Genomic DNA, 16,642 nt, shown 5'->3' with positions numbered 1-16,642 from the left:
CTCTTCAGCTGATTTAAATGTCTTTTTCAAGGTCATTTTCCTGAACTTTGCCATTTGGGATTGTATGTGCCCTCTACTATGACATTGGGCATCGGCCTTGGCAGACGACGTTGATGGCATGTTATCGTCTATGTCATGACTAGTGGCAGCAGCTTCAGCACTAGGAGGAAGTGGTTCTTGATCTTTCTCTATTTTATTTTTATCGGAGAAAGTTTGGTCCTCCATTTATGTTATATCGATTTGATATATACGTGCGGCTAAACACAGAAAATAATTTTTTTTTTGGTTTGGACTGGAGTGTACTTTGGGGGTTACAGCACCCTTTAACGGTCAAGCCAGCCGGCCCTTATGACACAGGCGCACTCTTGGCACTACTTTGTTGATGCACGTGTGGCTACTGCGCACACAATTCACAAACACAGAAAATAATTTTTTTTTTGGTTTGGACTGGAGTGTACTTTGGGGGTTACAGCACCCTTTAACGGTCAAGCCAGCCGGCCCTTATGACACAGGCGCACTCTTGGCACTACTTTGTTGATGCACGTGCGGCTACTGCGCACACAATTCACAAACACAGAAAATAATTTTTTTTTTGGTTTGGACTGGAGTGTACTTTGGGGGTTACAGCACCCTTTAATTGTCAAGCCAGCCGGCCCTTTACTTATGACACAGGCGCACGCTTGGCACTACTTTGTTGATGCACGTGCGGCTACTGCGCACACAATTCACAAACACAGAAAATAATTTTTTTTTTGGTTTGGACTGGAGTGTACTTTCGGGGGTTACAGCACCCTTAACGGTCAAGCCAGCCGGCCCTTTACTTATGACACAGGCGCACGCTTGGCACTACTTTGTTGATGCACGTGCGGCTACTGCGCACACAATTCACAAACACAGAAAATAATTTTTTTTTTGGTTTGGACTGGAGTGTACTTTCGGGGGTTACAGCACCCTTAATGGTCAAGCCAGCCGGCCCTTTACTTATGACACAGGCGCACGCTTGGCACTACTTTGTTGATGCACGTGCGGCTACTGCGCACACAATTCACAAACACAGAAAATAATTTTTTTTTTGGTTTGGACTGGAGTGTACTTTCGGGGGTTACAGCACCCTTAACGGTCAAGCCAGCCGGCCCTTTACTTATGACACAGGCGCACGCTTGGCACTACTTTGTTGATGCACGTGCGGCTACTGCGCACACAATTCACAAACACAGAAAATAATTTTTTTTTTGGTTTGGACTGGAGTGTACTTTCGGGGGTTACAGCACCCTTAACGGTCAAGCCAGCCGGCCCTTTACTTATGACACAGGCGCACGCTTGGCACTACTTTGTTGATGCACGTGCGGCTACTGCGCACACAATTCACAAACACAGAAAATAATTTTTTTTTTGGTTTGGACTGGAGTGTACTTTCGGGGGTTACAGCACCCTTAACGGTCAAGCCAGCCGGCCCTTTACTTATGACACAGGCGCACGCTTGGCACTACTTTGTTGATGCACGTGCGGCTACTGCGCACACAATTCACAAACACAGAAAATAATTTTTTTTTTGGTTTGGACTGGAGTGTACTTTCGGGGGTTACAGCACCCTTAACGGTCAAGCCAGCCGGCCCTTTACTTATGACACAGGCGCACGCTTGGCACTACTTTGTTGATGCACGTGCGGCTACTGCGCACACAATTCACAAACACAGAAAATAATTTTTTTTTTGGTTTGGACTGGAGTGTACTTTCGGGGGTTACAGCACCCTTAACGGTCAAGCCAGCCGGCCCTTTACTTATGACACAGGCGCACGCTTGGCACTACTTTGTTGATGCACGTGCGGCTACTGCGCACACAATTCACAAACACAGAAAATAATTTTTTTTTTGGTTTGGACTGGAGTGTACTTTCGGGGGTTACAGCACCCTTAACGGTCAAGCCAGCCGGCCCTTTACTTATGACACAGGCGCACGCTTGGCACTACTTTGTTGATGCACGTGCGGCTACTGCGCACACAATTCACAAACACAGAAAATAATTTTTTTTTTGGTTTGGACTGGAGTGTACTTTCGGGGGTTACAGCACCCTTAACGTTCAAGCCAGCCGGCCCTTTACTTATGACACAGGCGCACGCTTGGCACTACTTTGTTGATGCACGTGCGGCTACTGCGCACACAATTCACAAACCCAGAAAATATATTATTTTTTTAGCACTTGGGGGGAGCACCCCTGATGGACAGAGCACCCTCTGGACAACACTGCAGCACTCCTTTAGGACTGGGACACTGCACAGGACTTTGGAGTGGACACAGCCCCTATGGAGAACTGACTGCACAACACAGTCCAGCCAGCCCCTATGGACTTTGAAGTAGTGGACACAGCCCCTATTAACAACAGCAGCACAGCACAACACAGCCAGCCCCTATGGACTTTGAAGTAGTGGACAACAGCAGCACTACACTACACTACACTACACAGCCCTAACTCCCACCCTCCCTCTTCACTGTCCACAGCCGAGTGAGAAAATGGCGCCGACGTGGGTACCTTATATAGGATCCAAAACCCGCGAGACTCGGAAGGCGGGATGATGACGTTTTGCCTCGATTTCAGATCCGAGTCAGGCGGGAAAAGTCGAGCCTGATTCGGATCGGACTCGGATCGGGGGGGCTCGGGGGGGTTCGGATTTCAGAAATCCGAACCCGCTCACCCCTAGTCATAATATATATGTATATAAATACAGTGCATCCGGAAAGTATTCACAGCGCTTCACTTTTTCCACATTATGTTATGTTACAGCCTTATTCCAAAATGGAATAAATAAATTTTTGACCTCAAAATTCTACACACAATACACCATAATGCTCCAGTGACACCTACTGCAATATATGTACAGTTATTATAGCGTTACTAGGTCACATATATATATAAATTATATATATATATATACACACACACAGACACCGATATATATAATTCTGTAATAAATATATATATGTATATATATATATATATATATATGTGTGTGTGTATACACATATGTGCTGTATGAACGAAGTGTGTATGTATTTGTATACTGTATATAAGATGTGCGTGTATATATATATATATATATATATGTATATAATAGGTGAGACAGGAGGAAAGGGGGACGAATGAACAGGGGTGGACAGTAGGAAAAGGGGAGGAACAGAGGGAGACGGGAGGAGAGGGGGACATACAGAGGGAGACGGGAGGAGAGGGGGACATACAGAGGGAGACGGGAGGAGAGGGGGACATACAGAGGGAGACGGGAGGACTGGGGGACACACAGACGGAGACGGGAGGAGAGGGGGACACACAGAGGGAGATGGGAGGAGAGGGGGACACACAGAGGGAGACGGGAGAAGAGGGGGACACACAGAGGGAGACGGGAGGAGAGGGGGACACACAGAGGGAGATGGGAGGAGAGAGGGACACACAGAGGGAGACGGGAGGAGAGAGGGACACACAGAGGGAGACGGGAGGAGAGGGGGACACACAGAGGGAGACGGGAGGAGAGGGGGACACACAGAGGGAGATGGGAGGAGAGGGGGACATACAGAGGGAGACGGGAGGACTGGGGGACATACAGAGGGAGACGGGAGGAGAGGGGGACATATAGAGGGAGACGGGAGGAGAGGGGGACATACAGAGGGAGACGGGAGGAGAGGGGGACACACAGAGGGAGACGGGAGGAGAGGGGGACACACAGAGGGAGACGGGAGTAGAGGGGGACACACAGAGGGAGACGGGAGTAGAGGGGGACACACAGAGGGAGACGGGAGGAGAGGGGGACACACAGAGGGAGACGGGAGGAGAGGGGGACACACAGAGGGAGACGGGAGGAGAGGGGGACATACAGAGGGAGACGGGAGGAGAGGGGGACATACAGAGGGAGACGGGAGGAGAGGGGGACATACAGAGGGAGACGGGAGGAGAGGGGGACATACAGAGGGAGACGGGAGGAGAGGGGGACACACAGAGGGAGACGGGAGGAGAGGGGGACATACAGAGGGAGACGGGAGGACTGGGGGACATACAGAGGGAGACGGGAGGAGAGGGGGACATATAGAGGGAGACGGGAGGAGAGGGGGACATACAGAGGGAGACGGGAGGAGAGGGGGACACACAGAGGGAGACGGGAGGAGAGGGGGACACACAGAGGGAGACGGGAGTAGAGGGGGACACACAGAGGGAGACGGGAGTAGAGGGGGACACACAGAGGGAGACGGGAGGAGAGGGGGACACACAGAGGGAGACGGGAGGAGAGGGGGACACACAGAGGGAGATGGGAGGAGAGGGGGACATACAGAGGGAGACGGGAGGAGAGGGGGACATACAGAGGGAGACGGGAGGAGAGGGGGACATACAGAGGGAGACGGGAGGAGAGGGGGACATACAGAGGGAGAGGGGAGGAGAGGGGGACATACAGAGGGAGACGGGAGGACTGGGGGACATACAGAGGGAGACGGGAGGAGAGGGGGACATACAGAGGGAGACGGGAGGAGAGGGGGACAGACAGAGGGAGACGGGAGGACTGGGGGATACACAGAGGGAGACGGGAGGAGAGGGGGACACACAGAGGGAGACGGGAGGAGAGGGGGACACACAGAGGGAGACGGGAGGAGAGGGGGACACACAGAGGGAGACGGGAGGAGAGGGGGACACACAGAGGGAGACGGGAGGAGAGGGGGACATACAGAGGGAGACGGGAGGAGAGGGGGACATACAGAGGGAGACGGGAGGAGAGGGGGACATACAGAGGGACACGTGAGGAGAGGGGGACATACAGAGGGAGACGGGAGGAGAGGGGGACATACAGAGGGAGACGGGAGGAGAGGGGGACATACAGAGGGAGACGGGAGGAGAGGGGGACATACAGAGGGAGACGGGAGGAGAGGGGGACACACAGAGGGAGACGGGAGGAGAGGGGGACATACAGAGGGAGACGGGAGGAGAGGGGGACATACAGAGGGAGACGGGAGGAGAGGGGGACACACAGAGGGAGGCGGGAGGAGAGGGGGACATACAGAGGGAGACGGGAGGAGAGGGGGACATACAGAGGGAGATGAGAGAAGGTGGGAAAACAAAAAGGAAAATAAACAAACCTACACAATAGCTAGTGACTCTACAAATAAATCCGTATACTGTATATATATATATTTTAAGGTGACCAATTTTTCGGGGCGCACAAGCCCTTTTGTAAAGGAGAACAGTGAATGTTAAGAAGTGCTCCCAGTAAAACATCATTTGTTTTGGAAGTCTCAGATTATCGCTGTTTTGTGCTACATTATTTCATATTGTCAGAAGGCACCGGAGCACGCAATTCTACTGAAGCAGAGTCATGGTCTATTGGTTTGACATATATATGTAAATATATATATCTATACACGTGTGTGTGTGTATAATATATATATATATATATATATATATATATACTGTATATGCATACATACAGGTAGAGAGAGCATTATTTAACAGTAAGATTTTTTTCTCTTTCAGTGTAACTTACTCAGACTGCCATCTCATGTCATAGGCAGCAGAAGTCTCGTCCAACCCATTGACCTCACCCAGAGTTGTGGAATTAGTCGGGGGAGTGGAAGCGAAACGCACACTGTCGGGAGGGGGTTGTCAGAGGAGACTGACTACACTGCGGGGGGAGGTGAGAGGCGCTTCAATGGAGGGGATTCGCAGCACTCACTGTGACTGCGTGGGTTGGGCTAGGGGGTTGATTAGAATCAGCTGATGCTGCGGAGGGGGGGCTAGCTACTCTGCGGGAAGGGGGGGAGGGGGCAATGCAGGCTGCGGGGAGAGAGTATGGAGTGTGGGCTGACTTCAACGCGAGGGGTAGGGGGCAGAGGAGAACTTACTGTGACAGCAGCAGCCTCACACTGCACATCACAGTGTTGATCGGAGGGGACGCGCTGCAGTGTTGTTTCTTGTTCCCCGGGATCCCAGCTGACTGTAACTCTGCCTCCGACCATGCTGCTGCTGCCTTTGTGATGTGATCTCTCCTCGGCCAGTGCACAGAGCAGCAGGTTATCTCCTGGGCAAGATACAAGGGGGGATGGGCGGGGCGTGGGGCCCGGCCACGGAGACCTCAGGACCCAACGGGGTTGCCCAATGGTAAATCCGGGCCTGCCTGTGTCACTTGTCCTGTCAATTAACTGTGGTTGCTGCTGTGTTGTCCATAAAGGGGCTTAGGCTGCAGTATATAAAGGGGGTCTTCCTTCAGTGGGTGCTGCAGCTGCTGTGTCACTTGTCCTGTCACTAACTGTGGCGGCTGCTGTGTTGTCCATAAAGGGGCTTAGGCTGCAGTATATAAAGGGGGTCTTCCTTCAGTGGGTGCTGTAGCTGCTGTGTCACTTGTCCTGTCACTAACTGTGGCTGCTGCTGTGTTGTCCATAAAGGGGCTTAGGCTGCAGTATATAAAGGGGGTCTTCCTTCAGTGGGTGCTGCAGCTGCTGTGTCACTTGTCCTGTCACTAACTGTGGCTGCTGCTGTGTTGTCCATAAAGGGGCTTAGGCTGCAGTATATGAAGGGGGGCTTCCTTCAGTGGGTGCTGCAGCTGCTGTGTCACTTGTCCTGTCACTAACTGTGGCTGCTGCTGTGTTGTCCTGTCCATCAGGCTAGGACTGCAGTCCATAAAGGGGTGCTGTGTTGTCCAGGGGGGGTGTTCTGTCAATTAGGGGTGCTATTCCCATGTGTAAAAAAAAATCAAAGTACTTTTTTCTATCTTTTTTTTGTGTGTGCGTTAGCAACTTAGCTGCGCTATTATTGTATGGTGACACTGCCACAGTTTATCGTCCACTCTGCAGGTGGTCTGTCCGCACTCGGCAGGGGTGATTTGTTGTCCATAAAAATGGGGTGCTGTCTGTGTTGTTCATCAAGGGGCTGCTGCCTCATTCAGGGGTGCTCTTCCCCAGTGTCCAAAAAAATAAAATATATTATTTTTGTGTGTGTGCGTTAGCAACTTAGCTGCGCTATTATTGTTTGGTGACACTACAGGCCAGACCGCAGTTTATCGTCCACGTATTGTGACACTATAAGTCATAGCGCAGTGTGTTATTCTGATTCATAAATAATCTTGTGACACTGTAAGTGGCAATGCAGGGTGTTATTCTTTTCTTGTTCATAAAAAAACTTGTGACACTGTAGGGCATTGATACCACAGTATAATATTTAAAATTGGTACAAATTGACGTGTGTACTGTACCCCACTTCATTTGTGTTTGTTGATATGGAGACCGATCAGTTGAGAGGAGAGCAGGAACCACATACTAGTGCTGGTGCTGCTGCCAGTGCCACCAGTCATGACAATACTAGTCCATCTACATCATCTACCAAAGCCGATGCTCAAGGGCTTAAGTTGAGGCATCTAAAATCAAGAACCAATCTTTTACGGTGGTAAATAAAAAAGCATCAATGGGAAAGTTAGCTGCAGAAAGACATAAAATAGGCAATATGCATTTCACCACATGAAGTGGCAAGGAAAGGCGAAGTCCTTGGCCTTTATTTATGACTGGTGGTTCTGCCTCTTATGATGATATAAGCACAAGTGAACAAGTTGACATAGAAATCAAGGATGCTTCTGTGGAAGTGCACCAGGATGAGCAGGATATTTGTATAGCTGACGCTAATAAGGATGTTGATGATGAAGATGTTGTTGATGAGGATGTTGTTTGTGTAAATCAGGCACCAGTGGAAGAAACAGTTATTGCTCATGATAAGGAAAAGCCCATTGTCATGCCTGGGCACAAGACAAAAAAATCCACTTCTTATGTGTGGAATTATTTCTACCCAAATCCAGACAACAATTGTCAAGTCATCTGTACCCTTTGTAAAGCCAGAGTAAGTAGAGGTAGGAACCTTAACCATCTAGGAATCTCCTCCCTGTTACGTCATCTGCAGTGCATCCATCCCAAAAGTTTTTGTGTTTTGTGTTGACTCATTTGCATCACCAGTGGATCTTTTGGCAAAGTGTAGTTTTTTCTCGGCAGATGCACTTGCTGGAGAAACTGAAGGAGAAGCCATCGCTGCATCATTTGCCACTTGAGCTGACAATTTGCTTACCAACAGCTCTTTGCATCTCTTCAGATCTGTGTCCGTTGGGAAGAAAGACACAATGTATGACTTAAACATTATGTCTTAAATCTTGTGTTTACTCTGTTCAGCTTGTCCCCACGCAGCGGGTAAAATAAGTAATGAACACATCAACAGTTTTCTCAGTAAATATATGTGTAATGGGGCTATTGTAATGAAATGTTCACCAAATGTCAGTAACAACCCATGTAATCCACACATGCAAAGAAATCTCACCATAGATGTCTATAAATTAAGTTATGAGTAATAATGTGAAATGACCCAGGGAGAAAGTATTGAATACACTTACTGAAATTTATTTAATACTTCGTAAGAAAACCTTTGTTGGTAATAACAGCTTCAAGACGCCTCCTGTATGGAGAACTAGTCGCACGCATTGCTCAGGTGGGATTTTGTCCAATTCTTCCACACAGTCTTCAAATCTTGAAGGTTCCGTGGCCTCTTCTATGAGCTCTGATCTTTAGTTCTATCCGTAGGCGGAAACTCAATGCAATGTAATAGGAGGAAAAGTTTCGCCTATGAATAGCAGGCGGAAAAAAGTGCAGAATTGGGGTTTTGGGGTGCAACGTTGCGGGAACCCCCGTGCAGCCTTCAGACAGTCCCCCAAAGGTAAACTGCATAAAAAAATTTAAAAACAAATCTTAAGAACACCCCAAAAAAATCACTTTCAATTTGGGGGCAAAAAAAATAAATGTTGGGGGACAAAGTTAAAAACTAGCGAACTAGACTCTGGGGTGGTCCCCAAGTATGCCCCAGGTGTTTTTTTCATTGCAGGGGCTTGTGGAAGTTGGATTTTTCACGATTTTTTTTTTTTTTAAACTTAACTTTACCAAATTTGCTGGGATAAGTTATTTTCAACAAAAATACTCCTGAATACTTATCTGCACCACTTATACAAAAACGCTATTTAGCAGCTATTGAGCCCGTTTAAAAACACCAAATACCTTCAGCAAGCCAAATCGGGGGGTACCCTAGGTAACCCCCATGTCAGTGCATCTTTTGGGGGGTGTCAGGTTTATTTCCCCAAATCTGACAGTACTTTCCGCTTGTTACAGTATCGCCAGGTGCAAAACAGGCGAAAAGTCCAGGAGGCGGAAAAGTATCGCAGGTCCGCTCAAATTGAATACGACTCTTAGATGCATGTGCAGGAGGAAAGCACTGACCCAAGTTTGCATGAATATCAGCATTGCGTGAGACTGAGAAGCAGGTGTAAAGTGTGGAGCTCAGTAGAGTTTTTGTTTTGTTTTAGCAAGTGCAAGCGTTTCCACCAAAGAATAATCAGTATTCAGGTGACAATGTTTACTCCCCCACACACACACAGACACCTCCACATAAATCTGTTTTTCTTTGGATTACAGTATATACAACTTTCACAGCCTGAAGATAAACTTTTTCTGTGCAGTTTCCCACTTAAGCCTAAAATCTACTCTGGCACCTGCAAACAGGGAGACTCCCAGAGACAAAGCAATACCCCTTTTCCACTGCTGCAATAAGCCGGGTTATTGCCAGGTCTACCCGGGTCGTGGCTCAGTGGAAAAGGGTCCCTGAAAAATAATCCGGGTCAAGTCACCCGGGAATCCAGCCCAGATACTGTAGCTACTAGGGTCAGACCCAGGATGGACCCGGGTAATGGTGCCGTGTAAACGGCACTACCCGGGTTATCTGACCTGGGTCATGCTAAAAATTAGCTGATTGGTGGTTGTGGAGCAGTCACCTCCCACTTTTTATGACCTCACAAGTTTAGCAGGGCAGACCTGGGAATAACCTAGATCGAAGATGCAGTGTAAACTGGGTCTGATCTGGGTTGGAACCATGTCCGAAAACCCAGGTCGGACCCGGGTTTTTGGTGGAAAATGGTTATTACTTGTCAAAGATCAACACTGGTCTCACGGGATCAACACTTGTCTCATGGGATCAACACTGGTCTCACGGGATCAACACCGGTCTCACGGGATCAACACCGGTCTCACGGGATCAACACTGGTCTCACGGGATCAACCCTGGTCTCACGGGATCAACCCTGGTGTCAGGGGATCAACACTGGTCTCACGGGATCAACACTGGTCTCACGGGATCAACACTGGTCTCACGGGATCAACGCTGGTCTCACGGGATCAACGCTGGTCTCACGGGATCAACACTGGTGTCACGGGATCAACCCTGGTCTCACGGGATCAACCCTGGTCTCACGGGATCAACCCTGGTCTCACGGGATCAACGCTGGTCTCACGGGATCAACGCTGGTCTCACGGGATCAACGCTGGTCTCACGGGATCAACGCTGGTCTCACGGGATCAACGCTGGTCTCACGGGATCAACGCTGGTCTTTCAACCCACACTGATAGTTTAGCACCGAAGAGGCCTATTGTAAGCTGGACAAATCCATTGCACCCAGCGCTCACCTGACATTTGTTCTATCAATGGGAACAAGTGTTAGAAATAAATAACAATCCTTCTCTCTTGTAATAAAACAGCCGACTGTGCAGGATGTTTCCCCTCCCTACGGAATTGTAGCATCATCCGTTTCCAATGTGAAGGGTACAGAAAGACAGAAAGCCAAAATAAGATAAAAAAAAATGCAGCTGATGCATCCAAATTGAATTATAGGGGTTGACGCTGACTTGAGAAATTCAGTTTTATTAAATTAGTTATTCAGGGCAAACAGTTCTATTCCTCTGAATAAGATGCATATCATGGTCTCTGCCTGCTGGCACAAGCCCCGCTCCCATACAACGTGTCTCTCAGCCCATTGTTAGGTCTTTGTCCACTCTCCATCCTGGCACTGAGTGATACAATAGCAGCACATTGCAGCATTGCTCTCTCTCCCCTCCCAGCACTTTCTCATCGCACCCCACAGTGTCCCGGTAATCGTTACATGAATATAATAAACACCTATGTTGTTCTAGTGCTGATGGGCAGCGATAAGAGGAACAGCAATAATGACTTCTGAAGCATAAATAGGCTCGTTCTGGGATGTTTTCTCACCTAACGGCTAAATTGCACAGAGAAAAGCTCATTTTCCCCCCATTTGACACATCATAATCTCATTTACAGCCGCATAATTGCCGGCCGACGCAACATAATGCTAAATGGTGGCAGATAATAGAGCTACAGTATGAACGGAAGAGTTTCACGAGTGACATTTGCATGTCGTTTTGCCGCAACACAAAGCTAAACCTCTCCGTTTCCGAATCATTTATAATTCTCTCCAAATCAGATCCTTTCATGCTTTTAATTACTGTCTCCTTACGTGGCGCCTTTTGTGAATTTACTAGAAGCTCGGTCTGTGCGTCGGCAGTGTTGTTGTTGACAAATTGGTACATTATTTCATTACTGGTCGTCAGCGGAGGAGTTCCAGCACAATTTATCAATAAAAGCCATTTGGAATCTCCCGCTGTGCGGTTCCCGTATTGATCCAGAAACTAAACAGCAGTTAATATGAGAATTAATCTGCAAAATACAATAATTTGAAAAAGAAAAAAACACTCCTCACAAATTATGGAAGGTCTTTTCACGGCCCCTCGTCAGATAAACAAGGGCCCACTTGTGACTGAAAAGCAATTGATTTTCTATAAAGGACTGTGAAACCCAGTGATTTAACCAGGCAATTAAATACATTTGTCAATCGGGCCCTGGAGTTTACAGTGGTGTAATTATGCAAAAACTGGCGCAGGATAGGTAATTGCTTTATTATACAATGTGGTCAATTCCAGTCCCTGATTTTGAACAATATGCTGAATCGTGTTTCTGAGGGAGATTTAGGGTCTGATGAGTCTAAGTTGGGACAAAGCAAATATAATAAGTAACTTAGCACCTTGGTAAAACCATGTTGTGCTGCAGGAGGGGGAGAAGTAACTTGCAGGGGAGATTATTTATCACTAAATATTTGAGCCATATTTCCCGAAAACTATGGCCCTCATTCAGAGCCACTCGCTAGCGGCAGTACGCTCGTTCCGAGCGATGTTCGCACATCTGCGCATGCGTACGGATCGTTATACGCATGCGCGAACCAGTCAGTGCGGTCGAAATTCATGTGCTCGCAAAATAGCGAATGCCTGATAATTTGAGTGACAGGATGAGGCGTATGTGGGTGGTAACAGGGGAAGGTGCTTGAAAACGGGGAGTGGAAATCAGAACGCAGGCGTGCTTAAAGGTCAAAACGGGCGTTTTATGGGTGTGCATATTTAAAACAGCAGCGTCATTGACCACGTCACTGGGTTTTTTTTAAGCCAGAACTGTTCGCAAAATTGTGGTAGCAAAAACCAACCACAAGAATAGCGAGCAGTTCATACGCTGGTCGATGTACTCGATTAATGTAATAAATAGCGGACATGACGTATGGTGCGAGCGGCCAGGGGGCGTTTTTAACAAATAAACGAGCGTATGTTTTGCTCGCTCGTTCAGACTTAGAGGTGTGAACAGACTGCAATTTGCGAACGGATCATTTGAATAGCCACCCCTTGTTTTTGAACGAACGACCGCAAGTAGCGAACGGCTCTGAATCAGGCCCTATATCCACAAATATTAAGTATCCCCCAAGATGGGCTATAGAGGGATCGTAGCAGATATTTTCTATCGGTCATGGGCGCTAATAGTGCTCCCAGATTGCATTAAGCTATGTGATGATTGATAAATGGGTCCTAGAGAGAGTGAGACTTGGAAGGTACAGGTTACAGTGTAAGAATAAAGCCATCCAGCATGTGTGGGCTACATGCAGACATAATAAATGTATCTGCCCCCCTTGCATTGCAGCATGGGTATTACCAGGAGGTGCACAGGTACATGCTTTTTTTTTTTGCTTTGCTCCTATCATCCCCTTAGGAAACAAAATAAAGGGATTAAAGAGATGTATGAGAAGATAACGCTTATTTAAGATGAAATTGGTTCTAGTTGTCCGGATCTCATGGAATCCATTAAGTGCAACAGATTGGTGACCACAGAGGTGATAGAATATACTCATCAGCCAATCAGATTGGTGTCCACAGCAGCTGATAGAATACACTCATCAGCCAATCAGATTGGTGACCACAGCAGCTGATAGAATACACTCATCAGCCAAGCAGATTGGTGACCACAGCAGCTGATAGAATACACTCATCAGCCAATCAGATTGGTGACCACAGCAGCTGATAGAATACACTCATCAGCCAAGCAGATTGGTGACCACAGCAGCTGATAGAATACACTCATCAGCCAAGCAGATTGGTGACCACAGCAGCTGATAGAATACACTCGGCAGCCAATCAGATTGCCAGGTAAATCTAACCCAGATCTGATCAATTCTGATTAAAAAGGTGATTGCAGATCTGGGCAAATAGGGTTTAATATAACTAAATCAGCAACACAGACAGATGGCGTTGCTTATTGGACAGAAGCTCCGGTAAGATGGTTTCCAGAGCTTGCTGCATCTGCGCCAGCTCCACATAGGCCTAGACGGGAGGCCGACCGCCAACCCATCACCACCAGTCAAGGTGTCCACCTCCCGCACCAATGACACAACATGAGGCCCCCAACCTGGACCGCTAGTGCCGATGACCCCAGTAGGGTAGAATCAGCCTAACCATTGACCATATAGGTGGGGAAAGCAACTCAAGATCAGATAGCGACTGCCACCGTTCTTTCCCGCTACGGGTAAAACCGACACTAAGTAACGCGCAGCCCAAAGGAATATAGGAAATTATTACAGACAAAGATTTTGAAAGCTAAATGTCCACTACAATAGAAGCATAAAATGGCCCTGGGAACCCTCCCGTAAACCACAAGTAACCAGGCATTGGGATCCGCAATTGCAATTAAAAAAATTCCATGTTGCGAGTACACAGAGATGTACAGCTGATGGCTTAGACTGAACGGCGGTCCACCGAGTTGTCAATGCCCCACCTCTGTGTCCTCTCAATTCTCCTGGAAGTCTACAGGGGAGGGGCATCGACATCACTTCTGTGTGGGCAAATGAAGCCGGCATAGAAATGATGCTGCAGGCTGGCACTGGGGCAATTCATGAGCACAGCCCAGGTAAGCAAATGTCTCTATTCTGATCTTATTTATGTGTTGTCAGAAGAATGACGCAGCGCAGCTCTCTGTATAAAATCCACAGAACAGCTTTGTGTTGTATTCATAGTGACTTTATTTTTATTGAAAAGGCTGATGTAAAGGCTTTGCTGAAAAACACAGAAGGAAAGTATACAAAAAACATAAGATAAAGCAGTATATATAGTGAAGTCGCATATGTACTTAGATAAATGTAACTTTTCTAATGGTGGAAACACTCTGTACGATCCATAATGTCAATTTGTTACTTTATAATAAACAATGAGAAGTATAAAGATTTGAATATACATTGTTAAAATGATTTTACAGTAACATTACCTGCGTGTTAGGATTGTAGCATTTATCTCGGCATAGGTCTTCACCTTTCTTGCATGTCACTAACAGGCACAATTTACCATTCTTATCCCTTCCTAGTCCCCGGACAGAATGACAAGGATTCGCGCCCCGTCTCCTGAGCTCATAGCCCAGTATAATGCCATTAGGTTCTTCCGGTGGAGCCCAGTGAATCTGCACCGATCTGTGATAATAAAGAGCAGTTTGAAGGGAAAAACATCAATCAGGGAATGTTACTTCCAATCTATTGCTGATACGGAACATCGTGCTGGATATGTTATTAGTGATTTTGATTAGAAGAAGCCCAGAGATGAATTATGGAATCATATACAGTAGTAAAGAGGTGTATATTAATTGTAGCGTGGGAAGGTCTGTTGTTCTAAGATGAGCAATCTAGAAAGTATAGTGTTTAAAAAAAAACTTTTTTTTTTGTTGTTGTGGAAAACAGAGTTCAGGCTACTCCGGGAGTGTAGATTACGGATTAAACTTTTATTTTCATATTGATAAGATTAGAGCAAACTTTTATGAAAGAGAGACCTGGGTTTAATTTGCTAAAGAAGGGGGATTGCGCAAATCTTTGGAAGTGATGGGTTTTGGCCATCTGCGGTAAATGTGGCAACATCCCGATACTTTATGTTGTACAGTGAGTGTTCTACGCACATTGATATCCTCCCAAAGCGCCATTTTACCAGCGCAGAGACGATGGAACAGAACATTTTTAGTCTGTAATATTCTCTTTAATTGAGCAACAAACTTCCACCCATAGGCGTATGTACAATGGGTGCAGGGTGTGTGCTGCACATGGGCCCCTGGGTCCTGGGGGGTCCCGCACATCCTGCACCGAAAATATACTTGCTCAATGTTGATTGTTTTCCCAATAAATATATTGGACAGTTATATAACGAGCTTCAGTGCAGCCAATCTCCCAGCATGTGCCTATGGCTATATCCTATGGCTATATCCTATGGCTTTATCCTATGGCTATATCCTATGGCTATATCCTATGGCTTTATCCTATGGCTTTATCCTATGGCTTTATCCTATGGCTTTATCCTATGGCTATATCCTATGGCTATATCCTATGGCTATATCTTATGGCTTTATCCTATGGCTATATCCTATGGCTTTATCCTATGGCTATATCCTATGGCTTTATCCTATGGCTTTATCCTATGGCTTTATTCTATGGCTATATCCTATGGCTATATCCTATGGCTTTATCCTATGGCTATATCCTATGGCTTTATCCTATGGCTATATCCTATGGCTATATCCTATGGCTTTATCCTATGGCTATATCCTATGGCTATATCCTATGGCTATATCCTATGGCTTTATCCTATGGCTATATCCTATGGCTATATCCTATGGCTTTATCCTATGGCTATATCCTATGGCTATATCCTATGGCTTTATCCTATGGCTATATCCTATGGCTATATCCTATGGCTTTATCCTATGGCTATATCCTATGGCTATATCCTATGGCTATATCCTATGGCTATATCCTATGGCTATATCCTATGGCTTTATCCTATGGCTTTATCCTATGGCTTTATCCTATGGCTATATCCTATGGCTATATCCTATGGCTATATCCTATGGCTTTATCCTATGGCTATATCCTATGGCTTTATCCTATGGCTTTATCCTATGGCTATATCCTATGGCTATATCCTATTGCTTTATCAGCTTCCTCTCTTGTTATCTCTATGATGAGTCGCCATGTACTTACAGGCACCAGGTCTTATTGCACAATCTGCAAGCACTGAGGTCAGCAAGGCAGGCACTGAGGTCAGCAAGGCAGGCACTGAGGTCAGCAAGGCAGGCACTGAGGTCAGCAAAGCAGGCACTGAGGTCAGCAAAGCAGGCACTGAGGTCAGCAAGGCAGGCACTGAGGTCAGCAAGGCAGGCAATGAGGTCAGCAAAGCAGGCACTGAGGTCAGCAAGGCAGGCACTGAGGTCAGCAAGGCAGGCACTGAGGTCAGCAAAGCAGGCACTGAGGTCAGCAAGGCAGGCACTGAGGTCAGCAAAGCAGGCACTAAGGTCAGCAAGGCAGGCACTAAGGTCAGCAAGGCAGGCACTGAGGTCAGCAAGGCAGGCACTGAGGTCAGCAAGGCAGGCACTGAGGTCAGCAAGGCAGGCACTGAGGTC

General features: G+C 47.1%; 1 protein-coding gene across 1 annotated transcript in view; it reads right to left on the bottom strand.

Moving 5' to 3' along the window:
• Positions 1 to 16,642, bottom strand: part of LOC148454303 (usherin-like) — a gene marked incomplete at both ends in the record, with an annotated part of 948,215 nt that overhangs the window by 105,084 nt on the left and 826,489 nt on the right. Inside the window, one exon of the mRNA XM_088461074.1 lies at positions 14,474 to 14,672. Coding sequence (XP_088317200.1) covers positions 14,474 to 14,672 — 199 coding nt within the window. The remainder of the gene's footprint in view (positions 1 to 14,473; positions 14,673 to 16,642) is intronic.

This window comes from Taudactylus pleione, unplaced genomic scaffold (assembly GCF_031769625.1).
Source record: "Taudactylus pleione unplaced genomic scaffold, aTauple2 ptg001012l, whole genome shotgun sequence".
Lineage (NCBI taxonomy): Eukaryota > Metazoa > Chordata > Amphibia > Anura > Myobatrachidae > Taudactylus > Taudactylus pleione.
The sequence above is the reverse complement of the archived record's forward strand: the minus strand, read 5'-3'. Positions and strand labels throughout refer to the sequence as shown.